General features: G+C 48.6%; 3 protein-coding genes across 3 annotated transcripts; 2 read left to right on the forward strand and 1 right to left on the reverse strand.

Moving 5' to 3' along the window:
- Window positions 1-32: 32 nt before the first annotated feature.
- UCRPA7_306 (putative lysine-sensitive aspartokinase 3 protein) lies at window positions 33-629 on the forward strand (the record flags this gene model as incomplete). Its single annotated transcript, XM_007912913.1, has 2 exons — window positions 33-392; window positions 447-629. The coding sequence occupies 2 exons, from the start codon at window positions 33-35 to the stop codon at window positions 627-629; spliced, it is 543 nt and encodes a 180-aa protein (XP_007911104.1).
- A 6196-nt stretch (window positions 630-6825) lies between these two features.
- Window positions 6826-7603, forward strand: UCRPA7_307 (putative chaperone protein hsp31 protein; the record flags this gene model as incomplete). The annotated part of the gene is made up of 2 exons (XM_007912908.1): window positions 6826-7420; window positions 7479-7603. The coding sequence occupies 2 exons, from the start codon at window positions 6826-6828 to the stop codon at window positions 7601-7603; spliced, it is 720 nt and encodes a 239-aa protein (XP_007911099.1).
- Window positions 7604-17787: 10184 nt separating this feature from the next.
- Window positions 17788-19626, reverse strand: UCRPA7_308 (putative uracil permease protein; the record flags this gene model as incomplete). Its single annotated transcript, XM_007912911.1, has 3 exons — window positions 17788-17805; window positions 17855-19398; window positions 19614-19626. The coding sequence occupies 3 exons, from the start codon at window positions 19624-19626 to the stop codon at window positions 17788-17790; spliced, it is 1575 nt and encodes a 524-aa protein (XP_007911102.1).
- Window positions 19627-20130: the final 504 nt, after the last annotated feature.

A 20130-nucleotide genomic window follows, 5' to 3' on the forward strand; every position in this document is an offset into this window, starting at 1 on the left:
TAACGTCATGTCTTCCTATCACAGCCATAGCGATGACGCTCGCCTCAATCCTCATGCCCCACTGGGTATCGTACATTGTAACCGCCGAGGACACTGGATCGACATTCACAAAGACAATCGGCCTGCACAAGAGCTGTAGCTCCGTAGCCGACCCGCCATGTCAGCCCTTTCCGCAGGACGAGATTTGTCGCGGCGACGAGCGCACCTTCTGCTCCATGTGGAGAACAACAGGCTTCCTCATGAGCTTCGCGACGGTCGCGGAGCTGGCAGCTCTCGTGGGATTCATCGTTATCATCGGCGGCGGCAAGATGAAGCGCGAGTTCGGCTGGAAGGTCCTGGGCACCATCCTGTGCGTTGTCGGCGTCATCCAATTCGCTGCTATGGCTATAGTGGTAAGTAGCTCTACTCTATAAATCCTAGTTCAAAGTTGCTAACAGGCTACGTAGGCATGGTTGTTCGATAACGATGAGCAATTTATAGTACCCGGCTGGCATCTCGACAAGTCATGGATTCTTTGCACCGTCAGCGGTGGTATCGCTATCCTATGCGCCCTCGGCCTCGCGATATCGGCCTTTGTTCTCCCACCAGAAGAAGGATACGAGTTCCTGGACGACCCGCTCGATGTATAGATGTATGAATGGTGCACAGATGGGTCTCATGAGGATGATAATTGCATATTGATTTTTGGGATATATAACTATAGAGAAACAAGAAGCGTTATGGAGTTCTGGTTGCATTGCGGACACAGCATTTATCTCTAGCTTTGTCAGGTTCAAGTTTAGCATTTTCCTTTTCTTTTTTCATTGTTCAAGCAGGATTGGAGGTTACTCATTAGCCGGGAGCCGTCGTCAGATATTGACACGGATGGGCAGATCGCGCTGCTGGTCCAAGTGAAGTGTCCCGCACAGAGGTTGACTTATATTCGGAGTTGCCATAACTGAGAAGATGTGACGTATCACTGGGGATACCCATTATTGATCGAGAAATAAGATTACAAGAGGTTACAGCTTTTTATATGACTTGTTCCAGACTGACAATGAACTCATATCTTGCTAACAGCCTCACCGGAACCATTGCCTACAAAGATATGACCTTTTGATGATACTCCTTCTATCCTCACATTTTACGACACCTCGAACACGAGATTGGATTCAAACATGTTTGCTCGCACAAAAGAAATTTGATATAGACTCGTAACAAGTATATCGGGTATATGACCAGCCCCTTTTTCTTCCAAGTTCCGATCCGCCCAACAATCCTTCCACCATGTGCAACAATTCCAGTGCTATCGCCAGTCTTAAATGTTCAAATAAGAGCGCCCAAACGCCTCTTCCGTCTCTGCGGAAGTCCAAAAATCCAATGCATAGAAATGCAACTCATATGGCTTGACTGATTTCCACCTCGCAACATCAAGAATGATCAAGCATAGCTCCGCGCAGCATCAAGCTGCCCTACCCCCCGCGCACTATACGTGCAATGGCTCACCTCCATCCCTAGCCCCTCGTGCACAACGCCCCAGGCCACTGGCCACTGCCACACGTCCGTCTCTCCAGGGATGCGGTGGCACCGCGCGCTCAGCACAGCGCTGCAGCTACCCGACGGGAGCGCGAGCGGATTCCCCACCGCCTGACCGTTGAGCATCACGGCCGGTGGTGCGCGTCGAAAGGCGAGCCCCAGCACGAGAGCGGCTAACATCACGAGTAGCGCCAGCAATGTCAGGAGACCAACACCGCTAAAGCCCAGCGCTACGAGTGTGGAGTTCGAGCCTGGGGAAGTCGTTGAGGCTGGCGAGAGTTTGATGGCTACAACAAAGCAGCTCTGGCTGAGCACGAAGCCCATGGCTGTAAAGAGAGCGACCAGCAGCCAGCTCACTGGTCGCGGTAGTGTAAGGTACAGACTAGTTGTCTGGTGTCCCTCCGGATCGGCACTGACCCGGAGAGGATGCCGCAGCCCAGCAGAATAGAGTGTGCTCTCGTGGCTCAGGAAGAATGTAGTCAGCAGGGCGTTGGTGGCGAGATACAACATCCCAAGTAGCACCTGTGGCAGGCTGGCCACAAGAGCGGCAGCAGATGCAGGGGCCGAGGCAGGGAGCATCGACACAGCATGCGGGCTAGCGTTGCCCAGAGAGCTCAGATGGCCAGTTGGCTCGAGATGAGTGGTGACTGCGAGGGCAGACGCTGCCATGCCAGTAATGCATAGCCACAGAAAGGAAGTGAAAAGCCATCGTGGGAGGGAAGGCGTTCGAACCCACCAATGGTCGCGAGGCACCCAGTATTTAGCCTCGCGCAAGCCCCAGCGGCCTTGCCAGACATCGGTCTTAGTCAAGAGGCACGCGTCGCGAGTTGTTGGATCAATATCTTTCAGGAACGATGTAAGCGCATCACCCAGCGTGACAAGAGGCTCGAACGAGGATGCTTTGAAAAGGAGAACGCCAGCAGTCGCGACCACGGTGACAAGGTTAAGCAGGAGTGTAATCCCAAGTAGTGAACCGTTTAGAGAAACGGTACAATTCTGTGATGACGGGTCTGCTGGTTGTGCTAGGCAAAAGCGCACTGCTGACCCGTCGAGAGTTATTTGTTTGTTGGTTCCGGTTGATGTGGTGTATGGAGAGAGAGAACTGCCTGACTTGGAGGTCGCCACAAGACTGCTCCCTGGCAGGTTGACGGAAGTCACGAGTAGAACATTGCGGAAGTCCCTGTTGAAGGCGCTGCTGAACTCCTCGGAACAGTCATCGACTGTCAAGTTCGTCAGTTCCTTCCGGCTAGCAAGGTCTTGAAGAGCTAGTAGATCGATTCTGCTCAAGCCAGCTTCGTTTGTTGAACTTCCATTGCTGAACGGAGCGCCAGCGAGGAAGGATTCGGTGACTAATACTATATTATAGTCCACGGCGGACTGTGAAGTGAAGATGACCGCATTATATCTGCGATCAATATGTTAGTGAACCGTATCTAGAGTCTTTTCGTACATCAAATACTTACATTATTTGGGTGATGACGGCAGACACCAGTATCATCAGCGACAGAAAGACTCTGCCATTAGAAATATGTGCGAAGTTCCGAACTGATGGAACACCAATGTCCAACCACCTCTTCTTGTCATGCGCAGCCGCAACTTCTGGCCGAGTCGGGCTACTCAGAACCTGGAATACGTAGTTTGCTCCAGCAACTAGCACCACGACACATACGTTGATCAACGCATGCAAACCCCAATTGATATTCTTCGCGGTCGAACAAGATCCGGTATAGATGGCAGACTCGCCAGACAGCAGCTGCATCTTCGCTATAGCCACTATCAGGCAAATGAACCCCGTCACGAGGATAATGAAGCCCAGGAGAACATTCAGAGCCACGCCGCCACGCCATCCGCTTGTTAAGCGTCGCCATCCCCTTCTAGGCTTCTCATTTCCACCCGGAAGTATATGTTGTTCCTCCGTCGCGGAAGATGTTGCCGTCTGCAATCGGCTTGAGTCATCGTCATAAAACCCCTCGAACTCTGCCGTTCTTGACTGGTGCGGCCGATGTTGATGCGCAATGTCGACATCGCGCTCCCCTATCTTGCCCCCATTGCGTTTCCTCCGCGCTACCGTCTCTGGAGTTTCTCCACGGATGTAGTTGACAACATAGTCGGGAATAATAGTCGAGTCGAAATCGCTTGACGACTCACGATCCTTGCCAGGCGGCTGCCACGTCGCTCTCCTGAATGTTTCCACCACTGGGCTCGCGATTTCCGTATCCGTCATTACACTCTGGAACGGCCAGGCGACTGTTTGCCTTCCCCTTCGAACAGCTGGAGGGGCCTCATCCTCCTCCGGTGACTCGTTTATCCTGCGCTGGTCAGACTGAGCTCTTGGTCGATCACGAAGGGGACCGGCAAACCTCTGCATGCTTTTCACCTCGCCATTCTCGTCCCAAGTGTACCTGTATGTTGACGTAGCATGATCTCGAGGTGGGATGACAATTTCCATGCCGCCAGGAAGAAGCCTTGCTTCTGTGAGGAAGACGACATAACACAGCGAAGCTACACGATAGGGTCCAGCGGTCACTTGTAAGAAAGTATGGAGAAGACGAAGATCACGGCATGTGTGAGAGACATCAAAGACCCGTTACAGAGGCCTGCTATGGTGGTGGCAGGGGGGCTGCGGATCAGTTAAGTAATCCTGGGATGCAGTCAGAGGCTTGGGAGTCTAACCAGGACTCAGGAGAAGCCATGCTCGCCCTCTGTCTCTGCCTCGAGCAAAGGGCTCGTTGGATTTGCCCCGCCACCGGCCAGGAGGACCCTACAGTAGTGACGGAACCCTGAGAGCATAAGACGATGGCGGGCACGCGAGGGGTGCGGCCGTTGGCGAGAGAGATAACCCCTGTCTAAGTCGTGGTGCTGAGCCGCCCTAGGTATGATTTGCGAGGGCTGCGTCAGGGCTGACCAGGGTGTCTATATTTAATTAGATGCTATGCGCATGGGTCCAGGCCACCCAATCCAGCGCGGAGCATCGCCTCTGCAAGTTCCAGACATGAGATGGCATGTTTGATGAGAAACGGACTGCTTTGTCAATACGCTTCTAAAGCGCAAACAGCCATGCGATGTGGACACATGACTTTTACAGAGCTCTCCGCCCTCCTACTTTCTCCATTATTCATCGTGATGAGCTGAGATGCGTTGTCAAATCTTTACTGAGGTAGAAAACATCTTCAAAGCCGCCCCCGCAGTGAAGAGCTGTTTCAGACCAAAATAGCGTGCAGACAGGCTGCATCGGAGAGAACATCTCCAGCCGCTCAGTGGACGCGCGAGCTGCATCTCAGGCACCCTTTTTAGAAGTCAGTGTCCAAACGAGCAAGTACCGACTGCACATCGTCTGCAGGCAATACCGCTAGCCCGCCATCTAGCAAATCAACATCAGCGCCGTTCTTTATCGATAAAAGGGTGCAGACGTCAACGATTGACAACAAACAGGCATTTTTAGAAGATCACATCGTGATGATGCGGATACATTCCAAAGCAATACTCGATGATGCCATAGCTACTGCGTTGTGATGAGATTCTTACCTTTCGCCCGAGCCAACAAGCTTGAACGCTCCAATGGGTTAGGCGGTCACCCATGCATAAATTGTTTGGAAGGAAAGTCGAAGGGAGCGTCTGCAGAATTGCAAATACCACGTCGAACTCCCTTACCTCGTCGCCTACTGGGCAAGGGGGATCATTCATGCATCAACGTCCTGAAGATGTCAGAATACCCTCAATTCCCGGGAGCTGCTTGAAGACTAACACAATGTCCCGCATCGTAAACCTGGTGGCCATCGCGGCTCGCCCAGGGTCGACAGGAAGAACCGAGGTGTCCCTGGTTCTTCCAGGTTCCTGCGAGACAAGCGATTCATGCGGTGCGAGCATTTCCTGGTCTGGTTGGCTTTCGCTGTGTTTCAGAATTTTGGAGGAGCGGATTGCTGAGCCACTCAGGGTCCGGCCGCTCAAACCTGTCTGGCGATGGCTGTGTAGGGAAAGAGAGTCTAGACTCAATTGTCGCACATCTAGCAAAAAGTCTCACAGTCCCTATTTGATTCTGCATCGGGATAAAAAGTATTAATTAAGGGGCAAGACTCCCTTTCTCGAAGGTCCAGATCGTTTCCGCCTTTTCCGCCTTGTGCCTTGTGCCCCAGGCTAGCAACGGTCAAAGTGAAGAACCAACGCCCAACCCATCCTTAACAGAACGCACATACCGGTAAGCCCTTCCGGCTTCGCCACTTCAAACAAGCCCCAGAGATTGGTCGACCGTTGGATCTAATGTTTTGTTCAACCGAAAGACAATGCCGCGCCACTTATTATAGTTTTATATGGCCTCAAGTTTCATTACGATGCTTACAGCATGACAACTGTATGCTAGTATCAACGACCTTCAAATTTAGCCCCAGATAACCATCTCGAAGTGACTTGATGATGCAGCCACTAAATTCTAACTAACACGGCTGCCATATGCTTTTTCTGATTTGATGACTACATTATTAGTGTCGTCCTAACACTAATGTAGATATCATGACTTTCCATTATATGATATGATGGGTTATCAAGACTAGTGATGTTATAAAGCAATCGCTCGAGCAAGAACAATCCTCTTGATATGCAAGGTGGCATTGTATATATTTTTTATCATTAAACCTTGCTTCACCACTATTCCCCATCTGAAAGCATACTGCGACAGGCCAGTAATTGGTAGTGAATGGGGGAACCCCAGAGCAAAACCAGTGTTCCTCCCTACTCCCAGATACTTCGGTGGCTCTGAAACACAGCAGGAAACAACCCAATTGGCTCAACAGAGTATCGAATGCTTCACGGTTCACAGCGAGGTCCGCAACCTCGAATGGAGAAACGGGTGTCGTACACAACCCAACAGGTTTGCTCCACTTAACTCCGTGATTCCGTTGAAGGAACAGATATCAGAGCCAGGTAATTGGCGTGCGGGCTGGTAATAGGCTATGGTTCCCACGCCACGTAACGAAGATGTGTAAGCATTGTGCAGATCGTGTAGAATGTTTATTGCACTACACTCCTATTGTCCACAGCCTGTTCTCTTTTCTACTCGAATTGGGTAGAATCAAAACCATTACACACTTGTAGGCTAGATGTTGCTTTACATTGCTGGTATCCGCGCAAGGAATAGTGCATTTATTAATGGAAGGCTCCGAGCCAGCTGCAAGTATAAAGGCGATGCGATGGCTTCTGGATGTTTGACACGTCCCTTTACTCTAAGTATCGTCTGAACAACGCAATCTAACTCTCCTCATCATATATCATTAGTAGTCCAATCTTGGTGTACGTGAAGGTTTTCTACTCTGAATCATGACTCCTCCTCGTCGCGTTCTCATCGCCGTCACCTCAGCTCATGCTACTCTTTTTGAGGGCAAAGAGACCACAGGCCTCTTTATCAGCGAAGCCTTGCACCCCTACAATGCGTTCACCGCAGCTGGCTTTGAAGTCGATCTTGCATCAGAAACCGGTACCTACACGCCTGACTGGCTTTCCCAACAGCCTGATTTCTTGAATGGAGATGATTTCAAGACATGGAATGATACCAACAGCGAATTCCGTAAGAAGCTCGATAGCATGCCAAAAGCATCTGAGCTAGATGGTTCCAAATATGGCGTCTTCTTTGCTTCAGCCGGCCATGCTGCTTTGATTGATTACCCTATAGCAACACACCTACAGAAGATTGCTGAGGAGGTCTGGGCCAGAGGTGGTATTGTTTCTTCTGTTTGTCATGGACCAGCTATCTTTGCAAACGTCCGGGATTTGGCAACAAATGAACCCCTGATCAAAGGCAAGATACTCACCGGCTTCACAAGTGAAGCTGAAGTTACCATGGGAATTATGGAAGAAATCAAATCTTGGAAAAAAGATTTGGTTGAGGAGATAGCCGAGAAGCTAGGAGCTAAATGTGAGTGTCTGATGAAGATATCCGCTGAGATCGAATAACTAATTCACCCCTTTCTTAGATACCCGAGCTCCTGGAGTTTGGGATGATTATCATGTGTTTGATGGCCATCTAATTACAGGACAAAACCCCGCAAGCGCAAGGTCTACGGCAAAAGTCGTCGTAGAAGCTTTGGAGAAGTTGTAACTCTATAGACCTATGTCTGCTGGGGAATTTGTCAACGATCTCTTGACCCCATTCTTTGGCGTGGCCAATCTAGCGGTAGCGTGATTCAGTATTTTATTGTGATCAAATTTGTGACCGATTAATTGGTCTCAGAGTTCAAATTGTTTTGCGACCTTACAGCTTCGAACGATTTCTAACCGACTGTGCACATGCCACCTACCCTTCTCTAATGACATAAACTTCATTCGGGTAATGCTGGGTCGGTCTCACGTAGAACTCGTATCGAATCCGAGGATAGTCTTCCCGTCCAGACGCTATGCCCAAAATAGCCGAAGGATTGCATAGACAGCAACTTGTGCTGACAACGCTAGCTTCCCCAAGAACACGGTGGAGATTCAGGTACTTATAAGCATAGCTCGCAGCCGCTCAGATCTCTTCAAATGGTCATCGCTAAGATAATGTCGCGCAAGAGAGACACTCTAAACCCAGCACGATCATAGGTCTCTCAGCATCGGCTTAGCATTCTGAACAGTGGAGAGTGATGCCTGCCACTATCACGACGGAGGAGCCGTTGTTAGACGGTGTGATTTCTAGTCATGGCAAAGCCAACATTGCGGTCATCCTCGGCGGAATCATTGCATTGTCTTTCTTAATCAACGTCCTTGCTACTCCACGACTCGACCCTCGTGAACCGCCATTATTGAAGCCTTCCATCCCTTTGATTGGACACATCATTGGGATTATCAGTCGCCAGAACGAATACCATTCAGATGCCCAGTAAGCATTACCCGGATCTTTATCATTTTCGAAGCATGGCCATTGTCAATGCGATATCATCTGGTCTTTCTGGGTTTCATCTGACGATAATCAAGAAGAAAGAATAAATATGTTCCAATTGCAACTCTTCAAATGCTTTGGGGCAAGATGTATGCGGTTTGGGAACCCCAGCTTGCACATGCAGCACTGCGTTCTAGGGCAGCCAGTCGCGACCCTTTCGTGGTCGAGTTTGCTCAAAAGTCTTTTGGACTGAGTAAGGAGACATTCGCCAAAGTTACCAGCAATCCAACATTGGTCCCCACCTTCACTGAGGCCCTTCATAGCAGCATGAACAGCGCAAGTGTGAACGCTATGAATGCACATTCTCTTAAGTACATCTCACAAACGCTCGACAATATCAAGGCTGGCGAAGATGGCGGTCTTGAGGTACCGAACTTATACCTCTGGGTGAGAGACATAATGACTCTCGCAACCAGTAGGTCTCTACTCGGCAAAGAGAATCCATTCGAGAAAGACCCGAGCCTGATTGATCGTCTTTGGTCAGTCATCTTAGCCGTGTCTCGTGGCGTATTCTCAGACTAACATATTCTAAAAGGGAGTTCGAGGATGGCTTACCAGATTTGCTCACGAAGCCATTCCCGTCCATTACGGCGCGTAAAGGTTATCTGGCACGAAATCGTGTACAAGACGTTGTTGGGGATTGGTATGTGGCAGAATACGATATCACGGACCCAACCGTCGCTCGAACAACCAGAGATCGCGCCAGGGTGTTTCGTGACAATGGCTTTGACGGTCGAGAAATTGGCCAGTTCGAGTGTATGCTTCCTGTTGCTGGCGTTACTAACACGGCACCAACGATGTTTTGGATGATTTGCTATTTCTTCGCTCGTCCTACTTTAGTCAAGAGGCTACGCTCTGAACTCAGTCCGCTGGTCCATAGGAGACGCGGCGAGCATGGTGAGGAGATTGCTAGTTTAGATGTGAGGAGAGTTGAGGCGGACAGTCCCCTGCTAAAAAGTGCCTATCGCGAAGTAATGCGACTAATTAACCACAACGTCGCCACTAGACGCATTCTACAGGACGCGACCATCAGCGATGGGAAGGGAAGAACGTAAGTCACATATTGTTCAAGCTAAGAATCCAGTGCATGATTTCCAGCACTTTACGTAAATTTAGCCTTCTACGACTAATACAGGACTCATTATTCAGTTACCTCCTCAAAAAAGGAGTTGATATACAAATTTCCTCGGGAGTGCCGCATCGCACGGAAACGATATGGGGCGGCAATGTCTTAGAGTTTGACGCAGAGAGATTTCTCCCTGAATCTCAAAACACGCCCAAGAAAACCGAGAACGCAAAGGCACAGAAAAACGCCTATATTCCCTTCGGTGACGGCATTCACCTTTGTCCAGGACGATACTTTGCTTACGTCGAGCTCATAGCCATGATATCAGCGCTGCTAATGGGTTTGGATCTTATACCTGTTGGCAAAAGATTTGATGAAATCAAGCCACGAAATGCGACATTCTCTAGTGCTGTCGTCAAACCTGCCGGGGATGGAGATGGTTTAGGTGCCAGAATTACAAGAAGAAAAGGATGGGAGAACATGAAGTGGGTATTTGAGAGCTGATTACAATACAATAGTGCCCATGCGTGTAAGTAAAGAGACGATCGCTAGACACCTGGTGTAAAGAACTCTCGAGACTACTTTTCGATGAGTTCTCAAAGTGAAGTGATGTCTGAACAGTATGATTACATTACGTGGAATCATCATCAAAGCAACCATAGCCAGCGCCCTAGCCTATAGAATCTATATGAAATAGTTGTCCCCAATTGTAAAGTACGCACACCGCTTGCTTCATACTTTCGTGTTTCAACAATTGGAACGAATTTATAGGTCAGGAGGTTTATAGGAATGTTGACATTCTTTGATCTTACAAGTCAAACAGATAATACTCGGTGAAAATCTATTGATCACACCAGAACTTCCAACTTGATAGATGTATGCTGACATAGGATTATAACCTTTGTAGAATTCGAATGATCTCAAGTAAGTAGAAGGGGTCGATACAAAGTCCGTCAGGTTCTTGAAGTCTAAATGGTGGCTTGCGGCTAGACCGCCCTTAGAGGCTTGGCAAGGGCGAGTACTACCCGTGGCGGTTTATTGAACCAACCCGAATGAAGCTGTCAGTCAAAGACTATCGGCAAGCCACAATCAGATACCACTCAGCTGCAAGACAGAAAATAAAGCCTCTTGGCGCCCTTTCCCGCTTCTCCCACACCGCAATTCTCGACATGCCATGCACGTTCTCGATCATTAAAGACTGGTAGCTGGCCGAGAAGCAGTATCTCATTATCAACAGGAACGATTATCCAGAAATTTGGAAATATCCAGAATATACAAAGCAACGTTGACGATCTTTTATCTAAACGCGAACGATGCCTACCAGGGAGGAGCCTAAGCGCCAGGCCCCAATGGAGGCCTCCGCCCCGAAAACCTCCCTGACTACCACTCAACCAGTATGATGGCGATTGTATTTGCTGCTGTTCCTCACTGACTGTGTTGCAAGACTCCTGAACCTCGACCACAAGCTGAGAGGGACTTAACTCTGCGCGGTGGTGGGATGAACATTGGGGTAAGCAATACTTACGGTTTATGAACCCGCGTCTCGGCAATCCAATCTTTCTTCATGCCGTCTATGGATGCTACTTCAGTGCTCCCATCAAGTAATGGCTGACTCTTAACGTCATAGTGCACTTGCTGCGATGGCTCGTGCTCGTTTCACCGGTATTGCTGCTAAATGCGGTGATGTCTTTGGCTCGGCCACAGTTTGGACATCTGGTCATCATGACTGATCGAATAGTTGCATTACAAGATTCGATGTCGAGTGCTAGTAGATACTGGATAATAGCTTCAAGCTGTTGAACTATCTTTGTAAATATCTCGCAACAGGACGGGTTGCGATTGGATCTCTCTAATCTAATTATCGGTGGTCAAACTTGGACTTGATATTGTGGAAGGATCACTTGAACATTTCCCCTATGCGTTGATTTCTCGTACCTAATGGTTTCTGAGCAACGACTCTTCGGATGAGTTGAGCCATCAGGCTCCAGAATTCTCCTTGATCCGCCCACATCAAATACCATTCCAACGGGCCTAAATTTTCGGCACGTCAATGACGGAAAACGAGATATTTCGGCAGCAATCTGGTTGTGATAACTAAGATAGTTACGGATAAATGGTGTGTTGAGGTATGTACATGCTCCTTTTAGAATACCCCGGATCTGAGTGAGTATCAATGGGCTGAGGCGATGTAGTTTTGGATGCATGCAATGGATGAGCAATCTTTTACAAGAAACGTGACTTTATCTGTCCGGGGCCTTTGCCAAAATCGTATGCATTTCAGATCGGGCCTGAACTTCCAATTACAGTAAGGGTTCCGATTTCTTTCAGAAATACGCCTTATTGAGGTTGTCGGTTATGCAGGCAGACTCTTTCGGACTGGTTGCCTTGGCTAACCATGCGCTCAGTGTAGGTTGAACATCACTCATTCAATGTTAACCGCGCACAGCCAGAAAGCTCTCGGAAAGCCGTGCAATACCTACGTGGCATACCTACTGATTTGGCTACTTCACCTGTATTTGGTGAAATAAAAATATGACCTGAAAATCCCTGAGTTTTCGAATAATTCGGTAGAGGTCTTCAAGAAGCACACACAATTATGAATGATTTATGGTGCCTCAGACAGATAGAAGAGTATGATGACTCTTATCACACGGATTGGGAAATAGCCAGCCTCGAATCGACAAGCACAACGGAAGCCAAAATCAGTTCTCTGGATCACAGTCAGGTACTCTCTTGGGCACAACGACAGAAGAAGCATCTAGAGAAATCGCAATCAAGTGCAATCTCTTCAGAACAAGGAGGTGTTGCGATACTGTAGGGACACACTAATGTACTAGAGGCGATATCATAACTAACAACACAGACTTTTGAGACATAGACTATACAAAAGCCAAGAAGTCAACCCTCAATTCCTGCCGTTAAAACGTGGCGTTTTCCTGGAAGTCATTAAAAGTCTCGGACTACCAGCAGCGTATATTTACATCAGAGGTTACACAGGGGCATGTGGGAACTACAGCATAAATCATGTCAAAGAGGTGGGGAAGCCCACGAAAATAGGTGAGGTTACACAACTTCCCGAGTCGCTTCGGAAGCTCATTACACTAGGTTTATCTATCAGAGTGCCCCATTCTCCGACCAATGAAATTAAATCCGTCTGGTCCCTCACACTGATATGGAATGAAACGACAGGGTTTCTCACCGGAATATTCGAGGGTGCATCAGATAAGGATACTGATTTTCTGCTGGATGCAATGAACTCTGAAAGACAACTCTATCCTCTAGGTTTTCCGGTATATTTGCTTGAACTTCTTCACATATACTACAATAATATGAGAAGAGAGAAAAGCACTGCTTTACTCCGTTTAGAGCGGGCAGTTGGACTGACTCGTGGTAAAAACCCTAGAGGCGCCTGGTATTGGAACGAGCGAGAATTTCGCTTGGTCATCAAGGACGTGAACTCTCTCAATACTCATTTGGCATATTTAGAAAGACGCTTGGACTTTCTGAGCAAATTCTCTATATTCATCAAGGACCACTTGACGGTAGAAATTGAGAAGTGCGCAAGCAGATCTGAAACCCAGGCTGTCATCAAACTTGAGTCTATCAAGGAAAGACTCTTCAATGTGCAGAACTCCGTGGGTAATCAAACACATCATATACAATGTTTACAGAAGCGAAGCGCAACCGTTATCAGTGTGGTGAGATATAACAGGGCCTGGCTTATACAGCCTCAGGTCTCTTTATGTGCTAAAATTACGACAGGTGTACTCGGTGATCACGCAAAGAGATAGCGGCTCAAACTTAAAGATTGCTAGCGCTGCTAAGAATGACAGCGAAATTAGTAAGACTCGTCCAAAATCGTACATCTGGAGACGTTACGTTCCAAGTGCCCAAGGCCAACATCTGATTCATGATCAAAAACTTGGATCTATAATGCTTGTCCGACTATTTGGTCTATCACTAACACTGAATCTTGTAGTGAAGCTAATAGCATTGCTTACGACAGTTTTCCTACCGGCAATGTTTGTCTCTGTGAGCAATGATGCGGATTTCCTACCATTCATTCTCTGACTTGGAAATTGCAGTCCCTTTTCGGAATGAACTTTTTCGTTTTCGACACGGAGCGTTCTCGCATCAGTCTTTCGAAAGACTTTTGGAAATACTGGGTGGTTGTATTACCGATAACTCTAAGCCTTGTTCTTGGTGGATCTTATTACACTCTACGAAAGCATTCAAAAGGAAACGACGATGACGCTACGGATTCAGACTCTTATAGTTCGAACGGCTGGGTAAACAATACCATTCCTAGTGGGCCATTTCTTAATCCATATGCATGGTTCAACCTGCCTTATCGAGGAGAAACCCACACAAACAGCTCCCTAGAGGAACAGCCGCGAATCCATACCCAGGACAGCTTCTTCACGTAGAATATTGGTTAACCTGGATGTCTTTTCTTTGAAGCAAAATTTCAATTTAGATAGATAAGAGGAGAAAATACCCCACGAGTCTAAATGCGCCGTTTCTTTTCGAAATGTAATCTCTGTCCTCCAGATACGTCTTTGCAAAATGCATGTTGCCAAAAGTTGAGATCTCCATCGGTCTTTGTACTAGTATACCCTACCGCAATTCAACTAACTCGTAGTCTAAATGGGCAAGTTCAATACTCGAACAAACTCTTGCTACATGGTATCATAACGGTATTGCCGCTGCCTCAAGAATTCTAGAGACCAAAAATGTAACTGCCTCTGGCACACGCTTTGTGTAGTCGAGATGGATGGGAAATACCCATAGCGTGCCTGTGCAGATGACATCGCCTACGTTGCAGATGATGAGAGTCTTATCAATGGGATAGCCAGCGATATGTCCCTTGTCCTGCAACGTTTGCGTATCTCCAAATGTGACCACGCCAGCTATTCTATCTTTGACCCCTTGTGGAAGACCTTCAATAGCACGATGGGTGATAGCTGCCCCCTGACTGTACCCGGCAGCCACTATGATGGAGTTGGGACACGTAACAGCTGCTGTAGTAAGGAGAAGCTGCATCTCACCAATACCGACAGGCGGGGCACCACCTTGAAGAAAGTTTGTGTCTGGTAGAGCCAGATAGTCAACACCTTCTGTAGCGACGTTAGATGGCCCAAATACTGTTTTGAGACCATTCGATAATTGTGGTCCAACTTTGTCACCCTTGAAGATCATTAGTCCATCAAGATACTCATGAAGTGAGGGAAGCTGTGAACAACTCCACATGTCTATCGAACTTACCATGTTCCCCGGGCCTATTGTTTCTCGGGCAAAGATGAATACGATGTTGCGGCAGCCTAGATCTGTCAGATCATGTGCCCATACGCCAGTCCATGTCTGACGTCTGAAGAGTGAAGTCGGGCTGGCGCCTGTATTGATGGCCAACATCAAGGCTATTAGACGTTGACAAAATCGCCTAAACATTCCTATAGGCGAGCGTAGATTTTGATACCACAAAGAAACTGGCCAGCAGCTTCAATGCAGTCTTGCCTTATCGTAACTATATGGCCTTTCTTGGCATTTTGAAGACCAGGAAAACGCGCTGGCGCGCTACTCTTATGGTCGGTGGAATGCATTAAAGTCCAAAAATCGGGGGCGTCCGGTATCTATCGCGCCATTAGTGACCTGCTGTGCGAAATCGAGGTTTCTTTGAGATTTCGGTAGACGGCAAGCATTCCGAGGCAGCTCCAAGTGTGGTATCATTTCAGATATATGAGGTTGTGGAAAGGCTAAAGTGCCCCTATATGAGAGTTCCATCCGGACGGGCTCTTCCGTCGACATATACCAACAAGGATCAGCGTCATGCTGCTTGAAACAAGAACGCAGAACCATGCTCCCTTACGTGAAGTAGGCAAACTAGTAAGCACGCAATGCGGTTGTCCTCGCCGCGTCATCAGTTTACATGGTGCAATATTATTATCACCAGACTCTAGTCACCAAAATCGGTGCGTTCTGTTCATTTCCAAGTAAGTCTCCACATTGCTGTCGTATAAGGCGCTTCTCCCCAGTGTTCATTAGTGATTGCTCAAAGCTGATGGCAGTTCAAAGCGGTATAAAGTACAGATTATGCGTGCCGCACAGCCTTCCCTTTCGCCGATCGTTAATGAACCAGCTACCGAGCCATCTTTCCGATCCTGAGCTGTGTTCTTTCCATGCATGACCATAGATATAGCAGAGAAATCAACTCTTATTTAAGCTAGTCCATTAAGATAAGAGCAAAATTGAGCATTTGTGAGTTCCATCAAGCTGTTGTTATTCTCTCTATCAATAGCTTGCTGTTCCATGAGCGTTGTTGCTGTTCAGACTAGGCAGGCCGGTTAAGTCGCTCCTTTTTCTCTCGAAAATCCTATGAGTTACTAGTCAACTAATACCGACATGCCATATATAGCAAATTAAACAGAAGGACCATCCTTTGTAGTGGTTATTGCGGAAGAAAGCCTGACGGTTGCCCGAATCTCTCGAGTCTACTTCCGAACACCTCCCTTAAATCCTTGAAATCTACTCGGCACGGTTTCCAAAGCCCGGACCTCATGCTGAACGCGAAAATGGGGAGCATTTGTCTCATCTACCATAATCAATCGTCGTGAATATCTTTTAAAAAAAAAAGTTCGACGCCTTCGGTGTCGCCAGCTGTCGATCTCCGGCTGTCATCTCATCTTGTTTTGGACTTCAAAAATTAGGCAAAATCACATTGTCAAGCCGATTCCGAAGAACGCAGAGCAGTCAACTTAGGGACTACGGCTGGCAGCACGATTCCAGTTTGTTAAACCTCGCAAATACCATCAATCAAGAGGAGCTTCTTTATGACTGCATCTCTATCTTCATGGTAGATTTGCCTGTGTAGATGTTTACGGCTAGATGCAATAAAATATCACATGCACCAGTTTCTTATTTCCTTGCACTCGTCCGTCAGCTTTAGCAAAAACAATCATTAGGAAGTCATCGGATTCTCTTTTTCACGGGAGGAGGCCAAATCGTATGGATAGATTGGCCGGTCTCCACGGCGGCTCATCAGCTTGTGCAGCAAGCCATCCAGACGAGCTCATTAGTAGCTGAAGAATGATGGGTGTTGCTACCCCTATCTGAAGGTAAACTTGGGTATGATCACAGAGCATCTTCTAATATTTGAATGGGAAGGTCCCCACATGGTCTGTTATCGTACAAGACTTGGGTGGAAGGCACGGGTGCTTCGAGGACCAGTCCACCTACCTCGCCAACTTGAGCTGAAAGGGGCAGGAGCTCTCTTCCACAAAACACAACGCCTGCCTACCTCACCTTATCTCGCCCATTTCAAACTCTTTCCAATAGAACCAACAAACACATTCATCAAGTCAATATTTCTTACGTGTCATCATTATATTCCACCGCAGTAAAGCCATGGATACTCGAAGCCTGACCCAAGCCTCAATTGGGGGCACACCTGATGCGCCTGCTCCTGCTCCCCTAAGCAACGTGAGACTGGAACCAGCAAGAACAACGGTGCCACCCACAGTCTTTGCGGCACCGCTCAAAGATCCAAAGCGTGCTGAGAGAGTTCAGCGGATGAGAGAGGTGGTAAGTAAACGAAGCTGCGAAATTTTTTAATTTTTTATTTTTTTTTTTCATTTTCTTCATTCAGATTATGCTCCCTACATTGCCATTTTACGCACGCCTCTTTCAATTGAGATCGTGAACGTTGACCTAACATTTTGTCCTCCGGGACATATCATTAGTTGGAGAGAGCTCGAGGAAATCGAGAAGACCATGAAGAGCGCGAAGGCGAAGACGATGATCGCCGCAACAAAGAAGAAGAGTCCAGCGAAGCAGTTTCTGGAGCAACATGCTGGTCATGTGGTTATCAAGGCCACAGAAAATATAGTCCGAGATGTATGAACTATGACCGCGATACCAATCTCAAAGACTCGGTAAGCTTCTTTTAATATCTAGATGTACTCTCGACTAAGATATCATAGGATCTTGAGTACAGAGTTGATCAATTGGAGGAAGAGCTGTACCGTACACGGATCGAAATGAGAGAGTTGATGCAGGACACACAGGATATGGTCATGCTGCTTCTAGAAGAGAAGATTGACAACGACCGCTAGATGAATGAAGCCATGATTTTGCATGGCCACAGAATCATTTGGCATTGCTGCAAAGTTTGCATGTTGGAAATGGCTTTCACATGCTTGAGCAATGTCCAACTAGAAATGAGTTCCATTCACAGCCAAGTCCAGGTAGTGAGACTCTTTGCAGGCTGCGAGGGAACTAGAGGCGTCTGAAGAACAGTACGCAGACATTAATCAATAACAAGAATCTACATCGCTAGATCTAATGCATGTCGTCTATCATTGCAATCATCATACAGGTTTGCCGTTCATATCGTCAGCCTTGCTGATCTCTGCCTGAGCTTCGCTCTCAGCAGCATAATCTTCATCTATCAGCGCGGTGCCTTCTAATACCAGCTGATCAACGGACCCGAAGGTCCCAAAATAGTCTACCTCGTCCACCACCCGAGGACTCTCGATGGGCCACACCAGATGCAGAAGACAGTACGTCACGACAGCTGCGCCACAGCCGAGCGGCCACGCGACGTAATATAAATTCGACCAGCCCGGTACCTCCACCGCTGGGTCTTGTATGCGCTGTATAAAGCCAGGAAGCAGCGCCCACGTGCCCATTGTCCACGCGATCGCCGCTCGCCAGTTGATGCCCTTCCAGTACCAGTATATGCTCCTCCTCGAAGACTCGTACAAATCAGTAAGCTTCAGACGGCGGGCGCGGATGATGTAGTAATCGGCGAACATGACGCCCGTCATCGAGCCGAGGAAGACGCCGTAGCCGCCGATCACAGTCAAGAACTTGCTCGCGCCATTCAGGAGCTGCCAGGGCTGCATCACAAAGGCCATTGCCGCTGTGAGGTAGCCGCCCCGTCGGAGGGTGAAGTATCGAGGAAGGATCGCGGACAGGTCGATGCCGTTCGACAGAGCGTTCTCAGCGACGGCGATGCCGAATTGTGCAACAATGAATGCCACGCTGGCGATAGCGATCGCTACCCTAGACCAGAACGAGTTGTTATAGTGGGCCTGGATGGCGTCGAGCAGTTTGAACGGCTCCCAAACGAGGGTGCCCTCGGTCTCAGGGAACAGCTGAGCCGCGCATGACGTACACACAATGCCGATGAAGGCTACAACGATGGTGTTGACAGGGACGAAGATGAGCTGTGACATCAGTTGATCTCGGGGCCGGCGAGCGAACCTGGTGAAGTCGCTCTGGCTGAAGATGTGCGTGCTGATCCCAGCAATATTCGTACAGATTCCAAGAATCAGCATCCATACTAGGTGCGCGCCCTTAGCCTGTTCCACACCCGCGACGGCAGTTACATCCTTCAGTAAAGGCCCGGCGCCCCCGGCTGTGAGGAGGCACCATGCGAAGAGTCCAAAGATGGTTGGGATCACCGTCGTCGCAGCCACAGCAAAGGGGACATGGTACCTCTCGGGAGGGATCCAAATCAGTGGCAGGCACATCAGAGAGAAGATGACGAAGCCAGCAAAGTCCGCCGCGGTCATGGTCCCATTCGCAAGCGGCATGTCAAACTGGTTGAATGCTGGCCACATCGCCGCAATCAATGTTCGCACGCACTGTCCGCCCCAGTATACCTGCGTCGAGTACCATATGAACGAAAGCATAATCCTTTGAAGCAGCGGGAACAGGGCGCCGTACATGCCCCATGAAGCCTTCTGCAGAATCGAGAAGCCGATGTGCCACTTCGCGCCCGGCTCGCCGGCGAGGACACATACGAGTCCGACAATGCAGTGTCCAATGACCACGGTGAGCATCGCCTGCCACACGTTCAATCCGAGAGCGATGAGAGACGAGCCGGTCGTCCATCCGCCAATGTTGAACGATCCTGTCACGATCCAGAGTCCAACGAACTGCCAGGGGCCATAGGTACGACGTGAAGGGGGAAGTGGGCGTGCATCTCGGTTCGTGGCGATGTCGCGTTCCTGTGGCACTTCTGCCCACTTCAGAGCGCGTCGGAGAAGAGATGTTTCATATCTATCGGAGGCGCTGTGTATACTGTTCAGTTGACGCTCTGGTCTCGGTAAAGGGGCTGGCTCGTACCTCGAAGACTCATTTTCTGTGTCTGAAAGCGTGTTGTAGCTGTAGTTCCTTGCCCATCTTCTGTCCTCGCTCGAAGCCATGTTCAACCTCTGCCGACATACGGGCAGAGATGGAAAGGAACGAGCAGGCAAGAGCAATAGTGAAGAGAGGAAGACATCAAATGCGTCGATGTCATCTGGACGGTATGTCACCAGAGCGAGACCACCTGATTGCTAGCTTATCCTTATCAGCATCCCCCGCGCTAAAGGTGGTCATTATCTCAAGCACATTGGCACTGGTCACAGTGTTAGGTAAGAGTGATATGGAGAGCACCTTCACAGCCTGACTGCCTGTTATTCGTGATGATATTTACAAATGCATCTAATCTATCTACAAAGGCATGCAAGATGGTGGGTTGGGTAAGTCGGATGATGTTGGACCCTTTGCGCAGGTTACCTAAGGAAGGGGCAGGGACCTGTTTGAAGCAAGCCCCTTCACTGTTGCCCCGCGGCCAACATAGAAAAGAATAACGGCAGCG

The sequence above is a fragment of the Phaeoacremonium minimum genome, assembly GCF_000392275.1.
Source record: "Phaeoacremonium minimum UCRPA7 unplaced genomic scaffold PA7_03_scaffold_26, whole genome shotgun sequence".
Classification (NCBI taxonomy): domain Eukaryota; kingdom Fungi; phylum Ascomycota; class Sordariomycetes; order Togniniales; family Togniniaceae; genus Phaeoacremonium; species Phaeoacremonium minimum.